Source organism: Monomorium pharaonis, unplaced genomic scaffold, assembly GCF_013373865.1.
Source record: "Monomorium pharaonis isolate MP-MQ-018 unplaced genomic scaffold, ASM1337386v2 scaffold_246, whole genome shotgun sequence".
Taxonomy (NCBI): domain Eukaryota; kingdom Metazoa; phylum Arthropoda; class Insecta; order Hymenoptera; family Formicidae; genus Monomorium; species Monomorium pharaonis.
In genome coordinates, this window is record NW_023415523.1 from 1 (window position 1) to 25,000 (window position 25,000).

Genomic DNA, 25,000 nt, shown 5'->3' on the forward strand with positions numbered 1-25,000 from the left:
CAAACAAAACCGAACTAAATCTAGTACTCTAAATATTTAAATCTTTGTAAATATTTAAATAAAATGTCATTTAAATGATTACAGAGATACAATGATAGATTCTGATCACTCAATTTATCACATTCTGGCAAATCTTATTATAGGTATCTCTGTTGATAAAATTTATAACACTTTAAAACACTTTAGTTTTCACCAGATTTGACTCTATCTGAATTAATAATCTCTCTATATTTTCAATAATTCTAATTTCTATTAACTCATTTTTCTATTTATATCGTTTTAAAATCATTTTTAATCTTCTTTTAAAGTAAACTTGTATTTGAACACATTATTTTACTTAAGATCTCTATTAAGCAACATATGCTCTATAGAGATATATTTTCTCTGGGACAACCTGTGTAGATAAAATCAAGTTAATAAAACTAAACAAAATGCGTGATATGTTTGTCATTGTAGAATGGAAATGCGAAATAACTAAAAAAATTATTGTACAGAATAATTATACGTAAACACTGTACTAGATAATGTTGGAAGCATTGGGATAAATTCCGATATAAGACTGATGTTTTAAAAATAAAAAATTGAGTTTTGTTCTACATTAAACAATGTCTTTATATGTAATGATAAAGCCTCGAAATATAGCTAAAAATAAATCTATTTGAAATTTTAAAAAAATTAAATTTTTTTTATCTGCGCCTCTAAAAGAATTTAGAATTTTCCGCAAATATAAAAAATAAAGCTAAGAGAAACATTACGTTATTCATTTAATATAAAATGAGCCTAACGTAATTTCTCTACTTGGCTGCTGTATATATTTTACATCTAACGTTAAATATAAAATAATTGTGAAAAAATAGAACCTCTAATCAAACTTTCACTAAGAACAAATTATGAAATGTGTATGTGTACACGTGTTATTTACGCAAATAAAACGTGAAATCCATAATAGAATTGTCTTTTGTCTCTCAGAGACTCAGTAATGAACATTCTTATCAACTTATTATAGACAATAAATGTAGCGTCATCGCGTTATAAATCGTTATAATTTAAATTATATAATTATAAGTGTGTATATAAAAATTATCCAAAATCATGCAAAATATAGGAAATACGGGAACAAAATCAAGCTAACAATGGTCCCGAAATTGTCAGTATAAAAATTGATTGTTAAATAAGAAATAAACAAAAGATCGAAATGCATACTTTTTTAACGAGATGTTATCCTACATCAAACTAATCATAACTCGAATACACGCCCTAATGAACAGATTACATCCACTTCTGATATTTTCAAATGACAATGAAAACTAATTAACGGATTCTTCGATTAATTTTAAGATTTCTGGCGAAACAATCGGTGCCGCTATTGTTTTCCCGTCTCAATTTTCAGCATTAAATATTAAAAACTTCAATATTAAAAGTTTTGTAAGACATTAATCAAGATTTTCTCATCTTGTCACTTTTGTGTAAGATTTTTATGTATTTAGAAGAAACTGCCAACATCTCAATATTTCGCGTATCGAGAAGATCTACGCTAGGATCGAAGAATCCGTAAAAATAGTTTTCCTTGCGTTAGCCAAAAATGCCCTACCAAAAAAAATTCTTAGAAGCTTGTATACCTTCTCGTATGCGCATGTGTGTTGAACTGTGAGAGCAGAAAAAGATGAAACAAATCACCTAGAGAACAACATCGGGCAGGGAGCAATGCCACTAGGTTAGCTGCGTTCCGGTTCGTCCGGCGTGATGTCCCATACCAATCATGGAACCACCGCTTCCTATGTCATCACGAACGGTCTTTTTCTCCTTATAATAAATCTCTTCACTCTCCTTTTCGCATAACAGCAGTACTGCTCCTCCAACCAGGAAAATGACAGCGCCCCAGCCGACACCGTACGCCCAACCAAATTCCCAATTGGTTCGATTTCCTAAAAAAAAAAAAAAAATTATGTATTTTATATTCGATCGTAAGCACAAATAGAATGGTATATTTATGAATGTATGTGCCACATTTATTTGCTAATCGATATTCTACATTAAAAAATAATTGAAAAATTGATGAATACCAATAAAATTTTACGCAATTTATCATTGTTAAAAATAAAAAAGAAATTTCCCTTGAAATTGTAAATTTTCTCAATAGTAACATCTTGTACATATAAAATCAAAAAGTTTACCGAGATTCAGCTCTGCTGCGAAACATATAGGATATATGATCAGCGCTATTAGGAGGGACACCACTAAAACACACAAAAAGACGTCAAATGTACAGTTACAAAATGAGGAAAAGAAACAAGATGTTCGTATAATACTCACGTGCAATGCCCATACAAAACACTGCAAATCTATAATATTTATGTTTGTCCCTGTGATCCTGTGTACGCAAACCCAGACCGGTGAGAATCGTCGCGGCGATGTCCGTGAGAAGACACACCACACACAAGGCTGCGGCTGCTTTTATATAGGCTGCAAGAATAAACCAGGAGATTATATAATCCAAACGGAGACAAATTAGGCCTGTTACACCTATGTAGCTTAATTTTAAACTTGATTTAACTTGCTTACTGTCCTTTCTTAATTCTTAGAAATAAAAAGAATTAGAACATTAGTTAAATCAATTTTAAAGTTAAGCTACATTGGACGCTTAGCAAAGAAACAAACAGTACCGGTGTCCCTAGCTGGGTAACAACCCGGGGGATCAGGCATGTTGAAGGGGAGTGGCGTTGGGGCACCTTCCTCGATGCAGTGGGCGAACAGACCTTGTCTCCATCCTAGGGCCATCAGCCAGTCCGTCGACGCCAGGCCCATTATCATTAATAGCACCACTATAATCCCGCATATAAACGCGATCACCTGTAAAAAGTCAAGTGTGAGTATAAAGATCATACTGCAATAACATAGACACAGTTGTAAGTGGTTGTAAATTGTAAGATGTAAATAAACTTTAATCTAGTTCTTTTTCTCATTTCTTATAGTTTTTTGTAAACTAGGAAAAGTTAGAAAGTTAAACCAAAATTAAAATTAAATTGTATTAGTAAAAATAAACACATAACTGCTCCTTACAACCATTTACGTTCACATTTTTTAATGTGAACGGCTATAACGAAAGGACATCATAGCACATCCAACATCACAGTCGCTTAAACGTCATCGCGAAACCAGGATATCAAGAGAGAAAGATATCTCTCCCTCGAAGATACAATACCTGTGCGATCTCGTTGTCACCCATGTGGTCCTCGGCGACCGTATACATAATCATTTCACTTCCGAGTCCGCGATCACGATTCGTGGGTAGAAACACGCGCGAGTCGGCGACGAGGACCGGTCAAGCAGAGCGGAAGAAGGACCACCTCCTCCGCGACGTTCCTTCAAAGAAAAAGTACGCGCAACAACGACAACGACGACGACGACGACGACGACACGCTCCTTCCAGGGTGACGCGCACGAGACATCACCTCCACCCTCAACACCAACGTCGGCAACTCACGAGAGTCGCGAGAACCTACTTTCCTTCACTTCGTTCCTTCCCTAAAAAGCCGGGGATACTCACGTCGCAGGATAACGCGTGCGGACGAGGGTTCCGCGCGATGATCGCGGATTCGCATGGACGGCAGGCAGGGGGAAGGGTTGATTAACGAAGCGCGCGGGTCAATGGCTTTCGTCGCGCTGGCGGCGGGGCGGCTCGCGGCGTATTATCGGACGAGGGCAACCCCCTGGTAACGCGGGTGTTGCTCTCCCCCTTTTTTTAGCTCCTCTCTTTTTTTCTCTCTTCTTTTCGCCTTTTTTTTCACGGGACGGACGGATCGCAGATCGATGGCAGTGTTCCAGGTCGTGACCCCCTCCCCTCCTTCGCGACACGAATGATTTTTAATGACCGTGTATGATACTCGCACAGAAGGAAGGAGAGGGAGGGAGAGAGAGAAAGAGAGAGAGAGAGAGAACGTGAAGGAGAACCGCGCCGTCTCAAGTGAGAGCGACTGACTCTTCGCGACTGGGATAGGGGTGGGAAGCAATCGGATTCCAGGTTCCAGGGAGGCTGCGCCCATCAGCACCCATTAAAGGTCGCGGCGCAGTGCGCGCGAGCGCCGATCTCTGCGCTCTCTCGCTCTTCCTTCGCCCTTTCTTTCTCTTGGCTCTATTTTTATTTTCTCCCTCTCTACCTCTCTCTCTCATTCTCTCTCCATCCGTCTCTCCCTCTCTATAAAAGTCCATAATTCTGACATTATGCTACGATTATTTATATCTTTATTGTATGACAGTCAATTAATTAATTAAACTCTGTTTCTATTGCAATCTGCATGTATTATACTTAAATTCACTTCTCTATAATTATAGAACAGTTTATTTTAGAATACTCAAGAGGAAATTGAAACTGAAGTAAAAAAACTATTTACTATAAACATAAATCTGTTATAAATAATTGCACTGCATTATTTTACAACTATTTCTTGTCATTCTTCACAAAAATCTTCTTTTATTACACTTTAAAATTAATTCTATAATTTATTTTTTAATATCACAAATATCTGTAAAATTCTGTAAGATTCATATGACCATATGATCCATATGATGTAATTTACAGAAAAGCAATCAATCTCATCAATTCAGTATAAAGTTCAGCTTTGAAATTTTCTAACAGGTAAAGATTTATCTATGAATAATGTATGGCAAATTCTATTTGTAAAAGAAAAGTGATTAAACTTTGAACTTACCTTAAGTGGTCTGGTTACGGTAAGTGTTTCGATAGTGGTCGTTTGAGGCATTTTGTTTTTGTTTTTTTTTATTTGTGGTTGGCTGTAATAAAGAAGAACAGGTAACTAAAAAAAGAAATAATGTAAGGGAAAAAATTGCAAAAATTACAACTAATCAAATTATTATGCTTAAGGAATAAATAAAATAAACTTCTTTCACTTAGATAGGACAAACTGTGCATTAAGGAATTTATTCACTGTCTTCAAAGATAAAATAAAAATAAAATTAAGACAAACTAAGGATAAAACATTTAACGTGATCTCTTGGGGATATCCAAGGATTCCAAAAAATGTACATGTCGAAAGAAGAGTGTCTTGTACAGTGAAGTCATATGTTTAATTACAGTCTTACATTGCAAGTATGACACAAACTTTGAATGGCACTTATTATGCATATATAGAATTAAAACGCACAAGTTTGATAAGTAGTGTTGAATTTAATATTTAATAATATGCTATTTAATGTTTCTCTATGAAATATATGCAATCAGATTCTTAATTGGCTTAAATTTAAAGCACAGAATGTAAAGAATAAAAATAATCGAAAGCTACCATATTTTTCTGGCAGTTGCTTCAAACATTCCATACATGCTTATTTATTTATACGCGATCTATGTATACGTAGACTAGTCATACGAGAAGCATTTGTCTCTCTTTCTCAATTATCTATATTTAGTATTAAATTCTACATTTTAATCGTGTTCGATTTCTTCATTCCTCCCCTTCTCAAAGTTTGAATTTTCGAATGTTACAGTTAAAAAAACGTACTTCTCTCCTTCTTATTCAAGTGATCAACATAAGCGTCGGAATTCGACGAGTGTTTGTAAATATGTGAGATTATTCGCGATCGCGAGAGGCTATCAGGTGGACCGTATCGGCCAGAAATACTGAAATCAAAAGATCCACGCGCGGAGAAAATTGTACGTGAGCGCGTTGCTCACGGTCACGTCCCATAAAGTGCATATGCATCATTTATCCTTGTTTAATATTCGGTGAGCAACAAAGGTAAACGACGTATCGTGCGCATAATTCGCTCTACGGAACGCAATCACTACCTTTCAGAAAGAGATCTCTCTCTGTCACGTTCCGGGTTTTTGAAGTTAAACGAACGCCAGTCGGTCTATTGCCGGGAAACAAAGCTTGGATCCTCGAACTTCTAGCTTCTTTCGGAAAAATCGCGCGCTAATCGTCCATATCGTTCCATCTCACAGACTTCTACCGTTGCGTCTCGGCAACGCCATGATTATTCGTCGACCGCGATTCGCGGAAACCAGAGACTCTTGTGAAACAACGTTGACGGAGAGTTGCGACTCGAGACTACTCCAAGATCATGTTTAATATCTGGTTGACGCCTCACAGGTTCAATGAGTCATTATAAGATAATTCCGTGTTTTGTCATTCGAGCTAATCAACTCCGCTATCGGTTGTCTGCACTGATTTGCACTACTGTGCACCACTGTGCACTACTCCGCACTCTGCTGCACCCTAGAAGTGCCGCTCCGCATGTAGATATCTACAGGCGCATTCGCAAATTCAAAGTGACACGACGGCCAATCAATTTATCGCTTTTCCGTGACACAATTAATGATTGGCTCTTGTGTTGCTTTCTATTGCGTGTGTGCACAAGTGCGTTTTTCTGGGCACTTCTCCATCCTCCATCGCGTCGATGACGAACGTTGAAACGAGTCCAAAGGTCAAACCAACTGTCGAGAGTGCCGAGCAAAGTCAAACCTGGTCAAGCCAGCATGACCATGTAGAGAGAACGGAGCTGGAACATGTGGGACGTTTACGCAGCGAGAAGTTGCAAGAGGTAAGAAAATTAAAAGCATTTGACACGATTATTAAAAAAAACAATATTTTTTCGATGCCTATAACGATCGTGTAATTAAAACGTGGAGCATGAAGGATTCTTTAAAATTACCGAATCGTGCACGCTGCAATTTGTAATCCACGTGTATCCACCGCGATCGTCAGCGATATCACAATATATACCTACTCTTCATAGAATTTAATTCTAATTCTATTCAACTCCAATTGCATTTATTATTAATCTCAGATTAACTTGGAGAATTAAGAAGTGATTGTGTTTATTTTTGAAGGAGCTATAATTCTTGTCAGAATCCAAAATAAAATTCTATTTTTAATTTGCATACTTACATATCCTGATCTATCAAATATTTCTCTTACTGCATCAGAAAATATGAAATAACATGATGAATTATATTAAGTATGAAGTCGTGATTACATATTCATACATGCACTACCAACTGAGGCATTTTACATTAATTTGTATTTATGAGACAGATCTTGGATATATAAATTAATTAATATTGGTTTTTCAGGATTATGTTGAAGCAAATTCCACAGTCTGCTAAACAAATTGGTAAGAATCACTGTTGTAAATTACATATACCTTAATATACATAAATTTTAATAACAGGATGAAATTATTTGCTTATGAAAAGCAGGATGAAATTTTCTTAAAAATCTCATCCTATTATGATTATTTTCACATGCACTACCAACTGAAGTAAATCAAAATTTCTATCATGGAAAATATTGCTGTCGGAAACATGATTAATTTAGATTGCATTTTTTCAGGGTATAGGATTATTGTATGAAGATCTTCATAGAAAGAATAACTTAAAGTCTGATGATGGATGTAAGTGTAAGTATATAAGTGTGTACGCGTAAATTATACAAGAGTACAAAGTATCAAAAACTAATGAGATTGATGCTTATAGAGAATATTTTAGTCACTCATAAGATTAAAAAGTAAACTAAAAATTTTCAAAACAATTTGTAGTACAATTTAATGTTTTAAATTCAATTTTATAATTTAAGTATGGTGAAAGGAATAGGACAAATACGTTTCAAAAAAATACAGGGAAAATATCTAAAAATTACTTGAAAATTACTTCAAAGATTAAATAAATATTTTATTAAAAATTAGAATTGTCTCATTATTCTTTGATACACTCTTGTTTTTGTACATATATATAATACTTAATAACAGTGTTACTGTATGTTACAGTCAATATATTATACATTGTATTCATAATAAATATTAAAGATGTATTTATATTTATTTGTTTCTAAACAAACCTTATGTATAATAAGAAATAAAAATATACGTTTATCAGAGAAAGTTTGGTCAATGTTCCAGAAACATACTATGGAACTAAAAGCCAACAGAAATAAGTTGACTAGTTTTAATTGCCTCTACAATTCGCGCATTCGTCGAATTATAGAGCCAAATAAAGTGTAATAAGAGCTCATAATTAGAAAATGCATATAATATTGCACCAGGAATAAAGCTTTCTATTTCTCTGAATAACATTTAAAAGGTATATAAAATAAACGAAAATATAATATACATTTGCACTACTCTTAAGAGATTTGAAAGACGAGAAAAGAAAAAGATATTATTTATAAATCTTATACTAAGCAAAATAAAGATAAATATTTAACAAGTATCAAAAAATTATAATGCAGTGGCGGTAATAAAATGCACATATAAAGGATACGGCACATTTATTATCTCTAATGATTCTTTCATTCTGTTTTCTTTTCTTCTTTTTCTTTCAAGCAATGTTTCATAAATTGACAATGTTCATTATGCACGTTAGCATTACAAAACTACGAATAATTAAGATGGACCAATAAAATACGAAATTCTAAACGATGCGACCAGCGTCAAATTTCCGGATACATATTACTTTGTTATAAATAATTTTCATATTATTGCGTATGCATTAGAAAACTTGTCAGTAGACATTTTTTTCATGGATAACGCTCATACCATAACGACGAATTCAAGATTACTTGCTCCAATAAAGTAACCAAATTTCACGTCATCAACTGCAATGTCTTTTTTTTTTGTTAAAAAAATTGTGTTCTTTATTTGGGTCTTTAACGCTATCTTTTTATGGTAAAATCACGCGTATTGTTCACAATACATTGCGCGCAGTGTCGGTATATGTCAGTAATTAGTTTTTTTTCGACTCGACGATAATGAGATTACGTGGGAACACGAGTTCCCAAAAATAATACAATTCTCGTGATAGAGTTGTGTATGTGTCAAGTACATAAAACTATATTAATATAATATATTTTAAAAATATCATTATATATATATATATATATATATATACATACATATATATATATATATATTATCTACCCATATTTACCTACAATATAATTTCCTCCATACGTATATACATACACATACATATGTTGCGCGCTTCTTTTGTATCCAACATATGTATATGTATATCACAAGTATCATAAATCTTCAAGGCACTCCAGATGTATATTACATTCATATTTTACAAGTTGTGTTGTCCGGCGTTTAATGAACGGGGCTTTCCGACGAGATAGTAAAACATGATTATTTTACTCGTTTTAAAAGCGACATAACACCCTTTTACGCACGTTTATACAGCAAACAAAGAGGCGATGCAGGCATTGTGATAGAATGACATTTTTTTTCTTCTATCACTCGAATGTCGTGTAACTATTTCTACAATTTCCTCTACGTCGATGCCAAAATTTCTTTATAGAGCATTCAATTTTAAAACAACTTTATTAAAAGCGTTCAATTTTTCGTAACTGTTGCTTGCTTCTCAATTTTCTGTGAAAATAGATGACATATATGATTTTATTTTGCGATTGTATATTAACCTTTAAAGGATCGCGAGTAACATTTCAAAATCAGTATCATATTTCACATCCGATTATATTCAGCTACAAACAGGTAATGGTCATTAGATGTATACACAGTATAAATAATATTCGTATAAGATTTTTTAAACCTTATTTTGAAAGTAACATCTGTTACGCATTTTTATACTTATGGTATATTTTGTTGGAAAGAAATTATATAATTTAAGAAAAAAAAAGTTTGCGATCCTCTAAGGGTTAAAATCTATTTACAGTAGATGGAAGCGCGTCTTGCCATGGCACATTTTACACACAGAAAACTGTTTATATTATTTTTATCGAAAGGAGATTCAATCGGCACTCGTTAAATAAATAATTTTTGTCCATTTTTGTAAACAGTTGCATCATCAACTATTCATTATATAAGTAATCAATTCTACATCGTTATAAAAACATGATTGCGCCAAATTACATACAGGTATAACAATCTTGCAAAATGCTGTCTTTCACAGGAGAAATTAGACTTTTTCAAAAATAATTTATTATATTTTCTAAACAAATTACTTTCTCAAAAGATAAGAATACGAAACAGGTGCCTGGCGAATCTACCACAAATAATATCTCGGGCACTATCTATTATATAGTTGTAACCCACGTTTCATAGAAATATGTACATAAAAATTTTCATGCGGATAATTAAAATGCTATTTCCGAAAAGTTATAGCACGTGAACGCTTCCATATACATTTATATATTTTTTTCTATGTTGCACACATTGAAAAAATAAATTGTAGCGTGTCATAACGAAGCAAGACACGCCTTCATCATCTAGTACAAACGATCGGTAGACAGTGATGCTAAACAAACACGAATTTTGCTAATTAAATTATTAATGCGATCTAATTGTTTCAGTCTATAGGATCGAAATGTCAAATATGCAGATTCTCATTTTTTAGTGTGAATCACTGTTTTTATCCAAAATAGAGACCGATATACGAAATATTGCCTACGTGTTTGCTGCCTCCATGTCTCATATAACTTTGGCTTCCCGCTTTAGTAACAGCAAGTTTCACAAGCCTTCGTATTCGTACTTAAATACAGTATGTTACAGAGAAATATCTATAAGAATGCATGTACATCACCATCGCTTACCCCTAGCAACATTTAGGATAATGTACACAAACAAGACATGTACAGGTTCATCGACTGGGTAATAGTTTTGATACACTGATCGCGCAGGCTTTAAACACCAATCTCAGTCGGTTTTTTGCTGATATAATTCTTTTAACGATTTCAGTTCATCGATCAGCGTCTGATTTCTGTTCTCCAGCACCGCAACACGATTTTCTAAGCACTTTATATATTCCTTCTTCTTTCTTCTACATTCGCGCGCCGCCTCTCTGTACACATTAAAAATAGAGATAAAAATATGTTTCTCGTCGCTAAAGGCCTTTCATCTTTTCACATCTCTGCACGTAGGATACGAAAATTTTATATGTTGTATACACAAATACAGATAACTTTGTATAAGACAAGTCTATTTTTATCGCTCACCTGTTCTTAAGCAACCTTAACTCTCTCTTTCGCGCTGCGTCTTCTACTACCACCCCATGACCTGCAGTATAAGCTGTAACATTGCAAGAGACTGCACTTTCCAAATTTTTACATTATGCGCATTAAAATTTTACATGATTTTATTTTATTTTCTAAGGACTGATTTTGTGAGAAAAATTAAATTTAATCTAGAAAATTATCGAATTTTTTGTATTTGCTATTAATTTATATATTATGTATTATTGTAAATCTTATAAAAAGTAATGATAATTAATACTTAATATTAATTAATTAATTATATAATATTAATATATCATTCCAATTAATATGGTGTTACTTTTGAAGAATAATTAATCTTTTACGTCACATATATTACAATATATATTACAATAATGTATTGTCTCGATACAATATTGTAATATAATAGAAATAAAACACTAAAAGTTTTCTAAAAACTTTTTGCTAGGAAATGACGTAAAAAGCACACCTGGGACAAAAAATTGAGTGTCCTGGCCCTGTGCATACTGCACTATAGCTCCACCCGCCGTCGCTGCATTGCTCATAGTTAACGTGTGAAGCCCCGGAACTCCCTCTCCTTGGGTCGCAATTTGAATAGTACCGGCAGGAATTACTGCAAAACAAATTATATCGGAAATATAAACGCAAATATATCCTTAAAAAAAAGAAAGGGAAAAATAAGTTCCAAATGATGACACGTGCATCGATAACGCACTTGAAAGATGATCTGCATTAAGAAAGAGTCTGTATGTGTGATATACATAATGACATCGTGTTTCGCACAAGAGAGAATTCTTTTAAGATTTTTCGGTGTCTCTTTTTTTCCCCCTCCGTCAAATGATCCGAATGAGAAGTCTATATCGATATCATCCCGTAAGCAAGAATGCCACACCAAGCGAGTATCGTGAGAAATGATATATATATATATATATGTATATATACCACATTAGGCAGTACACATAGGGACGACATAGAAGACAATTGATAAATGCGAATGGATCTTGATTTCAGATTCCCTTTTTTACTCGTCTCTCGTTCTTTTCATTAAGTACTCCTCTAGCATCATCTCTCTCGGTATGCAGAAGAATACAAGAGCTACTGTTTACGAACACAGCCTGTGGAATGTAATACAGCCAGGAAAGATAAAAGGAAGATTAAAATAACCAACCTGTTTGGTAATGGAGCGAATGGGAAGACACTTCACTATCCACATTAGAATCACACTCGGAGGATGATTCTAAGGGGGGCAAACGACCGTCTGCAACAACCCGAATCAACCAAAACCCCCATTACAATTAGCTCGTAACCGTTGCCGCTAACGTATGTGCGTCATTCTATGTACAATATATCACTTTTTTCTTTTTTTTTTTCAAGAGTGCCAAATTATATTGTGTCCTTATTAATTACATTGAATAAATATAAATCTAAATTACTTACAAATATCTGCATCCAGAAAGTAAAATTATAACAAAGCGATATAAATGCGAAAAGAACAAAACAGAATTTCATCGTGTGACCACGATTTGTTAAGCTATTTCCTTTCTGGCTGCTGATTATACGATATATTCATCGTTACGCTGCGTGCAGTCAGCTCATACAAAAAGGAAATAGGAAATATTTGAACATGTTTATTCAGGATTATTAACTCTTAAATGTTAAACAGAAAGGTAATTCAATTCTGGAAGAAACACAGAAATATAATCAATTTTGCGTAAAATTTTGTGACTGACAGTTCTACACATAAAACAACATAGTCTACTTAGCGAAAACGATGCATCTTATATAATTATTTGACAACACATTTTACTCTTTCAAGTTGAATTGTAATAAGGATATATAGAGTGGATTAAGAATAGGAAAAGAATGGATCAATGTGACTCATAATATCATGCAAAAAGATTACGATTAATTTGTTTAAGAAATTAATTTGGTAATCATTTACGCTTTAATATATGATCATTTCGTTACAATACGTTCTTTCTTTTATTAAATATCGATATTTACTTCCAATATTATCGTCAATTGCATTTTACCTTCACCCTGTGTATGTGAAAATTAATTCAATTAACATAAAGGTCGAAGCGATAATTACAGTGACATTTAATGTTCCGTAGTGTATCGCGGTGGACATGGTCGCTGATAAATCTTCGAATTTTTTTTTTTTTTTTTATCAAGATAACTTTGAACTTTCGTTAATCGGACTTTCTTTACCATGCCAGATAAAGAATTTTATCTTTTCCAACAGGAATTTTTTTCTGTTAATATGTTGAAGCAATGAGGTCAGAGGTCTAATCTGCTCAGATCTCCCAAACTCTGAACTTTCTAATATTATTAATCTCCCATATCTGCTCTTGAAGATAATTTATCGTTTGTAATATTATACACTATTCTACGAGCTTGGTATGGCATACTTCTCTTATATACTCGATATAAAGTATATAAAAAAGGTATCATATTATAGATATCTCATTTGACCACGCGTTAAACCTAATTATGCCTTATAAGAGCGTATATTTACAGAATTATTTACAGTTTAAACTAGAAAAGTGCTGGAGGACTGTACAACAAATATTCATTAAACTGTGCCTGTTAGCAATATATATCTTTAAGAGACAAATTTGTGTAATATAATAATAATTGAAAAGGGGGAAAAGGATATTTATATCAATATCAGTAACACTAAAGATAATCTTACAGTTAAAATTCTTTACACAATTTCAAAATATAGTTTACTATATTGTATTCGTTTATATATCATCGACTTGTATGAACTGACATGCACATAAACGTTTTGCATAATTGAGCGCGAATTTTTTATTTCTAACATTTAAGAATTCGCATTCACAACGGTGAATTGCTAGGCAAATTTCGCGGGTGGAACAATTACTTCATAATCACGAAAACTCGCAGGTACAAGATTTTATTCTCTATACCGCGATTTGAATGTCTGTTGCACGATAGAATACGTTTAGCACATTTCAAAGTAAGTTTAAAGAGAAACATATTTTACCTGTAATTTCTCCGCCGCCTAAATCGTTGAGAATCTTTCTGTAAGATGGTCGTCTGGTTAGAATGTTCCTCTTCTTAGGTGAATCCTCGTCTGAGAAGCTGTCGTCGCTAGCAGTTTCAACCACCTTAACAAAGTGTCAAATGTTAATAATCATTATTATTTAAATTATTCAAATGCTATTTTTACGCGCGTGTGTGTGTGTGTGTGTTAGAAATTTACACATACTGATAACAATCCAGATGAGATTGTGTATCTTTAAGTGTTATAAAAAGTGGATATGACATATGACTCACCTGAAGAGTCTGTAAATTGGCTTGTGCAGTTTGTATAACAGAGTTGGGTTTGCTAACCAGAATAACGTTCCCTTTGGAGATTGCAACAGGTTGGATGTTTGTGGCGGTTTGTATCACGGACTGTTGATTGGGCTGTATGACCGATTGCACCTGTGCAAAGATCATATGAAATGTTAAATATTACAAATGGTTAAATTAATCATTGTGCCGTTAAAACTAATTGTAGATACATGTATATATGATCATTATTTCCTTATAATGTACATAAAAAGTGTACATTGTATGGATCAATATCCATTACATAAAGCTCATACAGATTACACATTGAAGATTGAATTAGATTGCGAATTAAAGATTAGAGTTTTACCAATCAGATAATTTTCATTTTAATCATTTTGTTCTGAATGATTGAATTCTAATCTCCAATTTGCAATCTTTTATTTCCAATGCAAAATCTGATACAGGCTTAAAAGTAGCGTTATAATAGAAATAATGTAGTTTGTTGTGTGCTGTGACAAAAGTGGGAACTTATTTGCATGAAATTTCAAATATATATTCTATAATATGAATTTGCATGAAATTCATATATATATATATACAAAACATATGACCAATGTGTATCTCTTAAGCCCATTTGAATCAATGTAGCTGAACTTTAAGCTCTGTTTAACTTACTTTCTATCTTTGTCCAGTTCTAGGAATTTGAATGGTAGGAAGCAAAGTTAAACTACATCAGTTTAAATGGGTCTTACAGTGTTATATTCGTAGAGAAAGTCTTCCCAACGTCCTACAGTCTAAAGATGAGTGATCTCGGGAAGGCATCTTTGCATCTTCCCAAGATGCGACCAGCATTATGCAAGACCGGAATGTCTAAATTTCGCACTTGCATTACAAGAGAAACAATAAAGGATAAATAAACGGTATATATGCGCATGCTCCGAAATAAGGAGGAGAGACAAAATTAATCGGACATAGATACACAGGAGAACCTCCTGTATACCTGTGTTGTTCCCGACGAGGGTAGCGTCAGTTGCACAATGCTGGTAGAAGCTACCAGGTGATGAGTTTGCTGCTGATGCGTTCTATCGATAGATTGTACCGAAGTTGCGATCGCTGGCGCCGCGTCGCCGCTCTGGGAACCTTGGGACAACGGATCGACGGCTGATCCATTTTCCTCGACCATACTTTCCATAGCCCGGCTACCTCGCGAGCTCTGCAACATAAAAATATGCGTAAAAAAAATGTGACGAGAATACACATTAACGTTGATTCGAACGACACGATTGAGACGAGGAAAATTTCGAAAAACTTGCTCTCGATCGGCGAAACGTGAATTATTTAAACTTCCCGCCAGCAAGTGGCATGATTGCTACTGCGTCATTTACATAAGCGGAGCTAAAAATAATACGGGGTGGGAAGGGAGGAGGGGACAATAAACACGCGCTCGAGGTACTCTTGCTTTCTCTCTCCCTCTTTCTCTTGCTCACTCTCGCTCTCGCTCGCTCTCTCTTTCTCCCTCCCTCCCTTCCTCTCTCTCTCTTTCTCTCTCGGTCAACAGAGAACGACAGAGAAAAGTCATCTGAGTAAACGGCGAGGGTAATCCTCGGTCCCTCGGCCTCCCGGAAACGCGGCCGTGTACCCCTGCCCCCGGGTGTCAGGGCAATCAGCGTAATCCGCGTAACCCACCTCGTGCTGACTCCCGTCGGGAGCGGACGCGGATGCGCGCGATCTCTCTTGCCCTCAGCGGCCCGTCGGGTCGCCATATTTCGCGGCATCACGTTAAGCGCAGCAGACGAGTAATAAAACGGCGCGTATGCGTAAGCACGGCCCCGAATGAAGGGCGAACGCGGTGATCGCGTAAACGCGCGGACGAGGCGAGCCTCCGTTTCTCCGTGTCTTGCGCGCGCGATCCCCGCGAACGCGCGAGAAGCCGCTGGTCCACAGTCTCGATTGTTATTATTCTCCAGCTGGGGCACTTACCAGTTACGTATTTCTCGTCACCAAGTTTGCTGCAATCGGAGTGGGCAGTCGGGCAGGTACGTAGCAGCCACGTCAAAACTCCAGTGGCTTCGTCACTGGTGGAGCCCACGACCTCTGAGTTGCGCGTCACGCTCAAGATGGCAGTCGCCGTCGTGATCGCTGCTGCCGCCGCCGATGCTGCTGCACGCTGCTGCTACTGCTGTTCGTTGATGCTACTCTCGGCTCTCGGCTACTCGCTTGTACTCGCTGATGCCGTTGCTGTGCCGACTCACGCCTTCTCCCTTCACTCTCCGACCCCTCATAATCTGATCTTGTCTATGATCTATGCGTATTATGTATGCGATCGCGGCTTCAATCGTGAGCAACGGTGATTCCCGCGATTCGTACCATCATGCTGTCTCTCTCTCTCTCTCACTTTTTCCTCGCACATGTCACTCATTTTGTTTTAGAAAAAAACACGTGCGTGATATACGTCTACATAAGATATAAAAATAATTGTAATTGCATTGTAAATTACAAAAATTGTAAACTCCATTCAGGAACTTGAATGTCGATAACGGCGACGCTCTTATCAAGAGGCATGGAATTTCTTCAACTAAAAGAGATATGCGCTAAAAAGATTTGTACATATTCGGTAATGGTTGAATTACGCAAGTTCATAGTGGTTTTGATTAAAGCTCAGGTTCGAATTATATACGAAAAATGTCTTTATTTTTCTTTTACGTATTCGACAAACATTACTTATCCAAGTCTGACCCAGAGCTACTTTCTCTTTCTAAAGCAAGGCGTAGCGATACCCAAAATGCGCGCGCATCTATACTTCCCGCACTTTATGGACGAACCGCTCCAATTAGATTTCTCTGGTTGGAAGGGAGCAGACGATCGTGGGAGATTCGAGAATTATCTCTATCCACTGTTTCGAATTCCGCGGCATCAGAGATTCAGAGGACAGTAGAATGGAGCCAAGTGGAGCTTAGGAGATTTATCATTTATGTCAATTCATGTTCTTCGTGAGAGCGAATGCAACGATTTTGTATTCTCTTATATTCCTTTCAATTCTAATAACGACTGTGTGATATTCAAAAGATTTATAATACAGCCCAACACAAAGGATCACGAGTGTAACTGGAGAAGTTGAAGTAAAGTGAATTCGCGATTGTTTACGACCGAGAAGACAAAGAAATTAGTTATAAGAAAGATATTTGACGAGATTTATCTGATCAAGAATTGGAAAAACAATATTAAAAAGATGGAGGGATTATGTCATATTGATATTATGAACGTCGCCTTTATCGGGATGTTATTCTGTGCCGGAATCAACGTGGAAGCAACAGGTCAAGATGTGATAACATCAACAAATCCCGCATCGGGATTGGACATCGAGACGCCTAGTATATATTAAATATATACAATAATATTTACATTTTTCAAAGTGTAAACGAATAAGTATCAAATATTCTAGAAACTTCCCATTAATCAAACATTAGGAAAAAGATTTATAAATATATAGATCTAGAAATACTTAGTTTGTAAGCATTTAAAGTTTGTAAAAGAATTTGATTGCACAAGTGATATCTTGAAACCGAAGCAATTGACAAAAGAATATTTTTGATTAGAAAAATTGTACAGTCTGAAGATAAATAATGATTAAATCAATTTTTGCAGATTTTGATATAAAAAATGATTTTTATCTCAGAGTTTCTACGGCCGATATTTATAGTTGGGTCTTATATTTATATTGTCTTAAGTATTGTTTTAAGATATCATTAACCGATTACAAAGCTATATTAACATCTTAAGACATTACTTAAAATAATCTTAAATATAAGACCTGACTGTAAGTTTCTATATTCTATACTTTTTAAAATATTTACTTATTTATTTACATGTATATTTCAAATATTTTTGTTCAAAATATTAATATTTTTCATCAAATTCTACTTTATTTAACATCGATCTTATTATATATAGCATGCATAAAAATATTTATAAACCTTATAAGAACTAAAGAAGATTTGTTTTTTCAGAGAAATTTGATATGAAGGCTGATAGTAAAGTTTGCGAATGCATTAACTACGATTGTGGATGCTGTGAGCATTTGACCTGGGATACAGTTCATATGGATGGAATATGTAAGTATATAATTATTTGTAGCTTGTACTAGAACACTTATTTGATGTCAATATATTTCATTATTAATCCTCTATTTTAAATGCAGTATGCACAAATGTAAGTTATCTAGAGTATGATTATGGGATTTCACTCACAGTGACATATAACAACTTGGCAATTATTAATGAGACAGTTTCAGGTACAATTTAATTGCAAATTAAAACATGTGCAATGTCGGTGTATTTTATTAAATAGAATACATATTTTTAGCTAGAAATCCACCACCTATTTGCTTTGGGGAAGACATTGTAGATGCAATGGATGTTGAAATTTGCTTACGTATTTATGATATACATCTACCAACGAAAAACGATAAGTTACACATGTGCTTTGAGATTTTGGGAAAAATAATGAAACTCAAAATTACTAAAATACAATTAGGTTGTATCCAGACTGAACTGAGTAAAAAAATAGAATACATAGATAATTTATTTCACAAAAAGACAAAACAAGATATGTCGCCCAATGTGATTATGGTATAAATAACATACTGAACATAGAGAGTCTCTAAAAATTAAGTAATATAAAAATTTTTCATGTATTTTATAAAGTACTTTCTTAAATTACATCAACATAAAATATATCTTCTAAAATACTTTTTTTAAACAACTGTTTATTATGTTTAATTATGTAAAATTGTAACATTTTGTATTTTTATATTTTGTTACAAACATGATTTTTTTTCTGTAATCCTACAGGTCTATGTATTATTAATTAAATGATTATGTATCATAAATGGTTTTTACGTTCACGTACGCTCCAAAGTTTTAAATATTATTTTTTATAATTATCGCACAAATTATAGCTACTCTTAATTCAACATTGCTATCAGTAATCTTTTCCATTCGGCGGCGCAATCATCCTGGAAAAGAAAACAAAGATGTTCTTTCATATTATCAGTAAAATGAGCTGAGGACGTATTTGCGAATATATGTTTATTGCAGATAAATGTATGTCTTACATTTACATGCTTTTTTATTATTAATATTCGTGTTAAGTTAAATGTCTAATTGGGTTCTTAGTAACAATAATAACATCTCCCCGAGCTCATTAATTCAATAGCGCGATCAGAAGCCGCTTAAAGTCGTCGCTGCAGTCGTTCTGTAAATGCAAAAGAATGTAGGAAAATTAAAGCTAAAACATTAACTCAAGGCAAATTGTGACATTTATGTATTTATATACATTCAACTGTTATAAATACAGGCATGCATGCAGTCAGTGATGAATAGACCAAATTAATGGAATTAGTACAATAAGGGACCAAAAATTTGTATATATTAATAATCAATTTATACTACAATATGCCAATCAGTAGACCGATTTTTATTCGATTGCAGTGATTTGTGTACGATACGTTTTATACACGTTTTATATTATTTTCTAACTCGTTTTACACACATAGCATCACTCCAATCAAGCGCAAAATATAAATAATACGAGTAAAATCATATTCACCATTAATAACCAACAAAACGTAAAGAATTAAATTTAAGATCTTTGCAAAATATATAACACTATATATAATCTCCGCGACATTGAAGTATAATTTTCAATAAAAGGGAGCTGTTGCACAATTGAAATATTTTCATCCAAGAATGGCAAGCAAGAGTCTCTTGTAGTCGCCTGAACAGTCGTCCTGAAATTTATGGAAAGTTATATGGAATGCTGAGAGTGTATATATGAGTTAAAAGATCATTATTTCGTTTAGTTTTATCGTAATTTAGCGATTGTAAGTGCATATAAGTTTACAAAGGTGAGAGAATTAGATGATGTGCATTATTTAATACTTTGACTGAAAGTAAAGCATTACTGTATTAAATGAACGAATAAAAGCTTAGAATTAAAGCGCTGGAATTAAATTGAATCCAATTAGAATTTTTTTTAATTAAGGAAAGAAATTTACTTTCTAAATTTTTTTATTTAAGAATTGGCCATTAAAAAGCTATTTTATCTAGATTTGTATATCTATTATTATTAATTTTATTTATTGCGTTTCTCTGCTTTTATTAACATTTCTGCCGTGGAAATAAAATTATAAATAAAGTACAATAAGAATAAATGAAGCTGATAAAACGACTGAAATAATAAATAACGTGAGATTATTACTATTTCAGTTAGAAGTGTTAAGTGCTTCACTTACGTCAATAGCTGCCGCAAGAGATTTCCCGTAAAGTCTCTCATAGGTATCCTTAATGTCACCCAGATCAATTTCTGATCGCGCCACAATGATGCGTACCAATGTCGAGTCATCCGTTCCCATCCCGCGCATAGCTTTGTATAGTCTTTCCGCGAAATAAGCAGTCTTGTCGGAGGCACATTTCACTGAAAACAGATCATTTATAGTTTTAGAAGATATAACGTGTAGTTGAAAAAAGGAATAAATAACAATGGTAGCAAATAACTTATTAAATATAAAGTGAGTGTAAAAAATATTCAGACAGTAATTAAGTAATAACAAATATAATAAATTGTTTGTTATTAATAAATTGTGAATTAATCTTTACTTCTAAAAATAAAATTTTAAATAAATATTTCCTGTACAAATATTTTTTACTGTGAATAATAACTTTTTATTGTGAATAATAATAAGTAATATAATTATATTTATTGTATTCAAATGCTTCTTACCAACAGCTAAGTAGCCATCTTCAACAGAACCAGAGAATTCTCGCTTGATAGCATCCTTCAATGTGTGTCCAGCGATACTCTCGTACTCCTTAAAGATCCTTCGCAATTGTGGATAACTCTTAGTAACAAGGATTGCGTTGAAAGTACTCTCGTCAGTACCCCACTGTCCCTCACCCGCAGCATGAAGTCTCTCGGCATCCTGACGTGCAGCCTCCTCGTCGACATCAGCACTTTCGTTTCTACTGGCCTGATGTTAATTGGAGAATAGAGAAAAACTGACAAAATAGTTGCAGCACATTTTACAATTATTACTCACGCAAGATAATGACACCAAAAGCCTCTTGAAATAACCAGAAGTATCGCTTTTAAGATCATTTTCCAATTCTGTGCCATACACTAGGGAAGTCAATTAAAAAAATTGTAATTTATAGACTATGTAACTCAGAATCGATCAGGATTAAATGGCAAAACAAGCCTCGGAAAATACGTTGAAACGAAAGTACTTACGATCCTTGTAAACAGCCGATATTGTCTTGATACCGTAGTTGCTCAGGGATGCGAGAACTTCGATGAGCGCACCCTCGTCGGTGCCCACGCCGGAAATAGCGTCGTGCAATTCCTTGGCATAATATTCGGGAAGAGGTGTCATCAAGGCTAGAATGACCTTCTCGAAGTTACCAGACAACTCTGACTTAAGTTCTTTGATGAGATCTTTGCCGTACATCGTTTTGAATTTGTCAGCGATTTCCAATCGTTGCACGATGCCCCGATGAGCCAAGACATCGATGATGGCCTGCTCGTCGGTCCCAAAACCCTTCATCGCGGATCGTAAGAGACTGGCATCTGCCTCGGGATCGAAAGGATCGGCTGGATACACGGTGGGTGTGCACTGAAAGATTTTTAGTCTCGTATCTTTTCATATTACAAAATGGTTACCAAGAAATCGTCTCACAATGAATGGAGAAAATGAATTAAGAGGTATCAAGCTTACTTAATTAGTATATTGAAATTAATTATTGCATTAAAATTAAATAATGTGATTTATTAATTTTTTTATTTATTACATTTTTTATTAATTAAAAAATTTATTTATATTGAATTACTTCAATTTGTTTTTCAAGTTATACTTTAAATGATAAGAAATCTAATTTTTTTAACGAAATAGAAACTTGTTGCAAAACAATTCTGCTTTATTTATTGACAATTTTAACTGTAACGAAGTGACAAACTTTTTACATCTATTTAATAATATAAGAAAAATATTTTTTGAATTTTTCGTAAATTACATATTTAATGATAATTTCAGGCAAAAGCAGTGAAACGGTCAAATATATCTTAATAAGATATTCTAATATGAATAACTTATATTCTTACTAGATTTATATATAACTTTATTTTTAATCAGTTCATTGATGTCGATTTTTTGTGTCATCAGCAATAATTTGATGTGATGATCTTTTCTTTTTTTGTATTTAGGAATGTGCTGCAGATGTTAGAAGAATTGATCATTTAGATGAATAAGAAATTAACAGTATGAAAATAACGAGATGAGTCATTCATCTTGCTTAGCCTATTGTGAGACTTATTGCGATGCTATGAGATATTAACATATAAATTACCTGTACATGATAATACTGACTCGCTGCCATCTCGCTAGTCTTATCTGAAAACATTTTTGATATGCATTTTATATTAAAGATAGGAAATTAAAAATTCAGGAGTGTTAATTCACCTAAGATTAATAATCATTTCGGAAACAAAAATGTTATTAGGATTATTAGGTCAATGATTTTGCCCTGTCCTAAACGTTTCTTCAGTATCTGATCTCTACATATTAGATTATTAATTATTTGTGCTAGTATTAATCTAACTGTGTTTTAACTAAAATTTTTCATTGTAATTATAACACATAATTGTAACGTAAAAGTCATGATTGTGATTAAATTAAAAGCAATGATAATTCTCATCTGTCACAATTAATGCGTGCAAACATGCGGTCCGACAACACGAGTGTTTATGTCCTTGACTCATTTCAGATACGCTTCACGTTTGCGACGATGATCTCATCGAGTAACACCCTGCATCCATTCGCCTGTTGCTAGACTATTATTGAGAATTTGTTGTATCACTTTTTACGATTTAAATAACTAAGAAGAGGATACGTTCGCTTCGCCAGAATACCGCAGAATCATATCGATTGCAGACCGGCAAAGTGACTTGCTCAGGGTGTGGCTTGCTTTACCTTCTTCGACGCGCTCTTTCTGGGGAACGGTATGGATTCTGATGGCCGACTAACTAACGGCCCGCACCCAGCCGTTCTCCGTCGCTTGGGAGTCTCTTCCGTCGAGCAGCAGTACGGCAGAGAGAAGAGGAAAGGAATTCGTTGGTGGGGCAAGTACGCGTTTATGTCTGTCGACAGCCACCGGACGATGGTTCGGTATTTTTTGCTGGATGAAACCCGGAATTGGATGACATAATGCGGAATAGGCCGGTACCGGTACCGGTACGGTAACTATACTCATATGGTCTTCAAATACGAACGGCACGAGTAATTTCTAATTATTCGAGTTATCAAGCCGTGAATATTAATATTGTTGTTGCCTCTCTTATTCTCTGTATTAAATAATGATACACGTAATGAAGTAATTAAAATAATTATGATAATATTGAATTAACGAAATTAATTTCAACTTTCAATAATTGCTTGCTCTTTATTTTTAACAACTGATAGAGTAGTAACTTTTGATTTTTTTAGCGTTGAGTTATGCTCTTAAAGGTGATCCTCGCCAAGCTCATTTTCGAGGCGATACGGCGCCAGGAAATAGATCTAATACAAGAAGCATGAAATTGATACCGATTGTTAGGCTCATTACATTGATGGCTGGTTTTGCAACATGAAATATTAATGAAACTACACGTCTATAATAGGAAAAGTTTAAAGTACGATATATATATATATATTGCCATTAATATAATTGCCAACATTGAAGTACGTCGTAACTTTTGTTTCTTATTTAATTTCTGATTCCCACAATGATTCATATGAACTAAATGACTTTTTTTTACTCTAAGAAGAATGCAAATGTATGATAAATGTATATGATATATTTTTAAGAAAAATAAATCAATATAATCAGAAAAGTTTTCAGCATTAATTTTGATTATTTGTGAAATGGTAATGAATAAATAATTCAGTAAACTTTAATTGCATCATGTCATGGTAAAAAAGAAATATGTAATCTATACATTTCCTTGAAATTTTACAGAATTTTTGCACACAATTATTTACAATATTGATTGGAAAAATGAGTGATCTATTTATTTTCTTTATTGCTCGATAAGCAGTCAAAGGTTGCATTATAACTCACCGATTACATTTGAATCATGTTTATAATTATCTACAGACAGTTTAAGATTATTGAGGCAATTGCATGATTAATATGCTGATACATATTAATTGATCAAGGTTGATTGTATATGGAAGAATTTTACATATCACTTTATTAAGTAAACTAAATGTGCCTGTGTAAAATAATACACTAGTCTTTCAACGTATTTTTTTAAATAATAATGTGTCAACTTTAATAATAGTTTACGTAAAGTGCCAGCTACTTACATTGTGCTTCATTTTAAATAATCCACTTATATATACGTTATATATTGTATAGCTTCACTTACGATTTGTATAAGATGCCGGCTTTCAGAATAATTCGTCACGATCTACACGAATGTGGATGCTTTGCTGACTGGGTGGGAACGTTCTGACAATGGCGATATTAAGGACAGCATTGAGGAGAGAGAGAATGTATGCTGGTGGGGACAACCCTGTCGACGTAGCATCGAATAATGACGTGGAGAACGGAATATCCTGTAGCGAGCCAAAAGATGGCGAGTAAACTTTCGGATTGATGCCATATAAGATCGATAAGACT

The 25,000-nt window shown here is 34.1% G+C and overlaps 5 protein-coding genes and 2 long non-coding RNA genes across 26 annotated transcripts; 4 read left to right on the forward strand and 3 right to left on the reverse strand.

The window, feature by feature from the left end:
- Positions 1-246: 246 nt before the first annotated feature.
- LOC105831503 (transmembrane protein 47) lies at positions 247-5,942 on the reverse strand. Of its 3 annotated transcripts, none has more exons than XM_012671680.3 (7): positions 5,804-5,925; positions 4,710-4,791; positions 3,203-3,844; positions 2,664-2,850; positions 2,314-2,463; positions 2,175-2,237; positions 247-1,925 (listed from the first exon to the last, which is right to left on the reverse strand). In XM_012671680.3, the coding sequence occupies exons 3-7, from the start codon at positions 3,254-3,256 to the stop codon at positions 1,711-1,713; spliced, it is 669 nt and encodes a 222-aa protein (XP_012527134.1). In that variant the 5' UTR covers positions 3,257-3,844; positions 4,710-4,791; positions 5,804-5,925; the 3' UTR covers positions 247-1,710. The 3 variants fall into 3 exon arrangements, with proteins under 3 accessions (XP_012527134.1, XP_036150351.1, XP_012527135.1); XM_036294458.1 differs by having other exon boundaries at positions 3,203-4,195; XM_012671681.3 differs by lacking the exon at positions 3,203-3,844 and having other exon boundaries at positions 5,804-5,942.
- A 472-nt stretch (positions 5,943-6,414) lies between these two features.
- Positions 6,415-7,826, forward strand: LOC105831506. The gene is made up of 3 exons (XR_001138658.3): positions 6,415-6,558; positions 7,091-7,131; positions 7,350-7,826. It is a non-coding gene; the product is annotated as an uncharacterized LOC105831506 (long non-coding RNA).
- A 439-nt stretch (positions 7,827-8,265) lies between these two features.
- On the reverse strand, positions 8,266-16,407 carry LOC105831502 (cyclic AMP-responsive element-binding protein 1). 9 transcript variants are annotated; one of them, XM_012671678.2, is made up of 8 exons: positions 16,269-16,407; positions 15,388-15,501; positions 14,289-14,438; positions 13,996-14,119; positions 12,154-12,243; positions 11,455-11,598; positions 10,968-11,028; positions 8,266-10,813 (listed from the first exon to the last, which is right to left on the reverse strand). In XM_012671678.2, the coding sequence occupies exons 2-8, from the start codon at positions 15,478-15,480 to the stop codon at positions 10,669-10,671; spliced, it is 807 nt and encodes a 268-aa protein (XP_012527132.1). In that variant the 5' UTR covers positions 15,481-15,501; positions 16,269-16,407; the 3' UTR covers positions 8,266-10,668. The 9 variants fall into 9 exon arrangements, with proteins under 9 accessions (XP_012527132.1, XP_012527130.1, XP_012527128.1 ...); XM_012671676.2 differs by having other exon boundaries at positions 10,968-11,040; XM_012671674.2 differs by having other exon boundaries at positions 15,289-15,501.
- Positions 16,083-17,441, forward strand: LOC114254404. Of its 3 annotated transcripts, none has more exons than XM_028190572.2 (2): positions 16,083-16,324; positions 17,123-17,441. In XM_028190572.2, exons 1-2 carry the CDS (start codon positions 16,122-16,124, stop codon positions 17,280-17,282), a joined length of 363 nt encoding a protein of 120 aa, XP_028046373.1. In that variant the 5' UTR covers positions 16,083-16,121; the 3' UTR covers positions 17,283-17,441. The 3 variants fall into 3 exon arrangements, with proteins under 3 accessions (XP_028046373.1, XP_036150352.1, XP_028046374.1); XM_036294459.1 differs by having other exon boundaries at positions 17,140-17,441; XM_028190573.1 differs by lacking the exon at positions 17,123-17,441 and adding an exon at positions 16,808-16,971.
- On the forward strand, positions 17,177-19,195 carry LOC105831505. The gene is made up of 4 exons (XM_028190571.2): positions 17,177-17,659; positions 18,296-18,400; positions 18,487-18,579; positions 18,651-19,195. The coding sequence occupies exons 1-4, from the start codon at positions 17,518-17,520 to the stop codon at positions 18,920-18,922; spliced, it is 612 nt and encodes a 203-aa protein (XP_028046372.1). The 5' UTR covers positions 17,177-17,517; the 3' UTR covers positions 18,923-19,195.
- Positions 19,100-24,933, reverse strand: LOC105831513 (annexin B9). Of its 7 annotated transcripts, none has more exons than XR_004965183.1 (8): positions 23,043-23,287; positions 22,688-22,731; positions 21,576-21,957; positions 21,385-21,464; positions 21,069-21,315; positions 20,581-20,762; positions 19,402-19,541; positions 19,117-19,302 (listed from the first exon to the last, which is right to left on the reverse strand). XR_004965183.1 is itself a non-coding variant. In XM_036294456.1 (8 exons), exons 2-8 carry the CDS (start codon positions 23,059-23,061, stop codon positions 19,491-19,493), a joined length of 1,005 nt encoding a protein of 334 aa, XP_036150349.1. In that variant the 5' UTR covers positions 23,062-23,171; positions 23,311-23,374; the 3' UTR covers positions 19,412-19,490. The 7 variants fall into 7 exon arrangements, 6 of the variants coding, with proteins under 6 accessions (XP_012527147.1, XP_036150350.1, XP_036150349.1 ...); XM_036294456.1 differs by lacking the exon at positions 19,117-19,302 and adding an exon at positions 23,311-23,374 and having other exon boundaries at positions 19,412-19,541; positions 23,043-23,171; XM_012671693.3 differs by lacking the exon at positions 19,402-19,541 and having other exon boundaries at positions 19,100-19,302.
- LOC118648158 lies at positions 23,487-24,204 on the forward strand. 2 transcript variants are annotated; one of them, XR_004965187.1, is made up of 2 exons: positions 23,487-23,576; positions 23,824-24,204. It is a non-coding gene; the product is annotated as an uncharacterized LOC118648158 (long non-coding RNA). The 2 variants fall into 2 exon arrangements; XR_004965188.1 differs by having other exon boundaries at positions 23,489-23,571.
- Positions 24,934-25,000: the final 67 nt, after the last annotated feature.

Coding starts and splice junctions, on each gene's coding strand:
- LOC105831503 (XM_012671680.3), bottom strand. CDS start 3,256: ATGATTATGTATACGGTCGCCGAGGACCACATGGGTGACAACGAGATC. Junction 2,238..2,313: donor GTTTTGTATGGGCATTGCAC/GTGAGTATTATA, acceptor TGTGTGTTTTAG/TGGTGTCCCTCCTAATAGCG. Junction 1,926..2,174: donor CGCAGCAGAGCTGAATCTCG/GTAAACTTTTTG, acceptor TTTTTTTTTTAG/GAAATCGAACCAATTGGGAA.
- LOC105831502 (XM_012671672.2), bottom strand. CDS start 15,480: ATGGAAAGTATGGTCGAGGAAAATGGATCAGCCGTCGATCCGTTGTCC. Junction 14,439..15,288: donor CCTCGTCGGGAACAACACAG/GTATACAGGAGG, acceptor ATCTTTGCACAG/GTGCAATCGGTCATACAGCC. Junction 14,120..14,288: donor CCAATTTACAGACTCTTCAG/GTGAGTCATATG, acceptor CACTTTGTTAAG/GTGGTTGAAACTGCTAGCGA.
- LOC114254404 (XM_028190572.2), top strand. CDS start 16,122: ATGAAGGGCGAACGCGGTGATCGCGTAAACGCGCGGACGAGGCGAGCC. Junction 16,325..17,122: donor CGGAGTGGGCAGTCGGGCAG/GTACGTAGCAGC, acceptor CGCTCCAATTAG/ATTTCTCTGGTTGGAAGGGA.
- LOC105831505 (XM_028190571.2), top strand. CDS start 17,518: ATGGAGGGATTATGTCATATTGATATTATGAACGTCGCCTTTATCGGG. Junction 17,660..18,295: donor ATTGGACATCGAGACGCCTA/GTATATATTAAA, acceptor TTGTTTTTTCAG/AGAAATTTGATATGAAGGCT. Junction 18,580..18,650: donor TATTAATGAGACAGTTTCAG/GTACAATTTAAT, acceptor ACATATTTTTAG/CTAGAAATCCACCACCTATT.
- LOC105831513 (XM_012671693.3), bottom strand. Junction 21,465..21,575: donor ATCGGCTGTTTACAAGGATC/GTAAGTACTTTC, acceptor TGACTTCCCTAG/TGTATGGCACAGAATTGGAA. Junction 21,316..21,384: donor TTTTGGTGTCATTATCTTGC/GTGAGTAATAAT, acceptor AATTAACATCAG/GCCAGTAGAAACGAAAGTGC.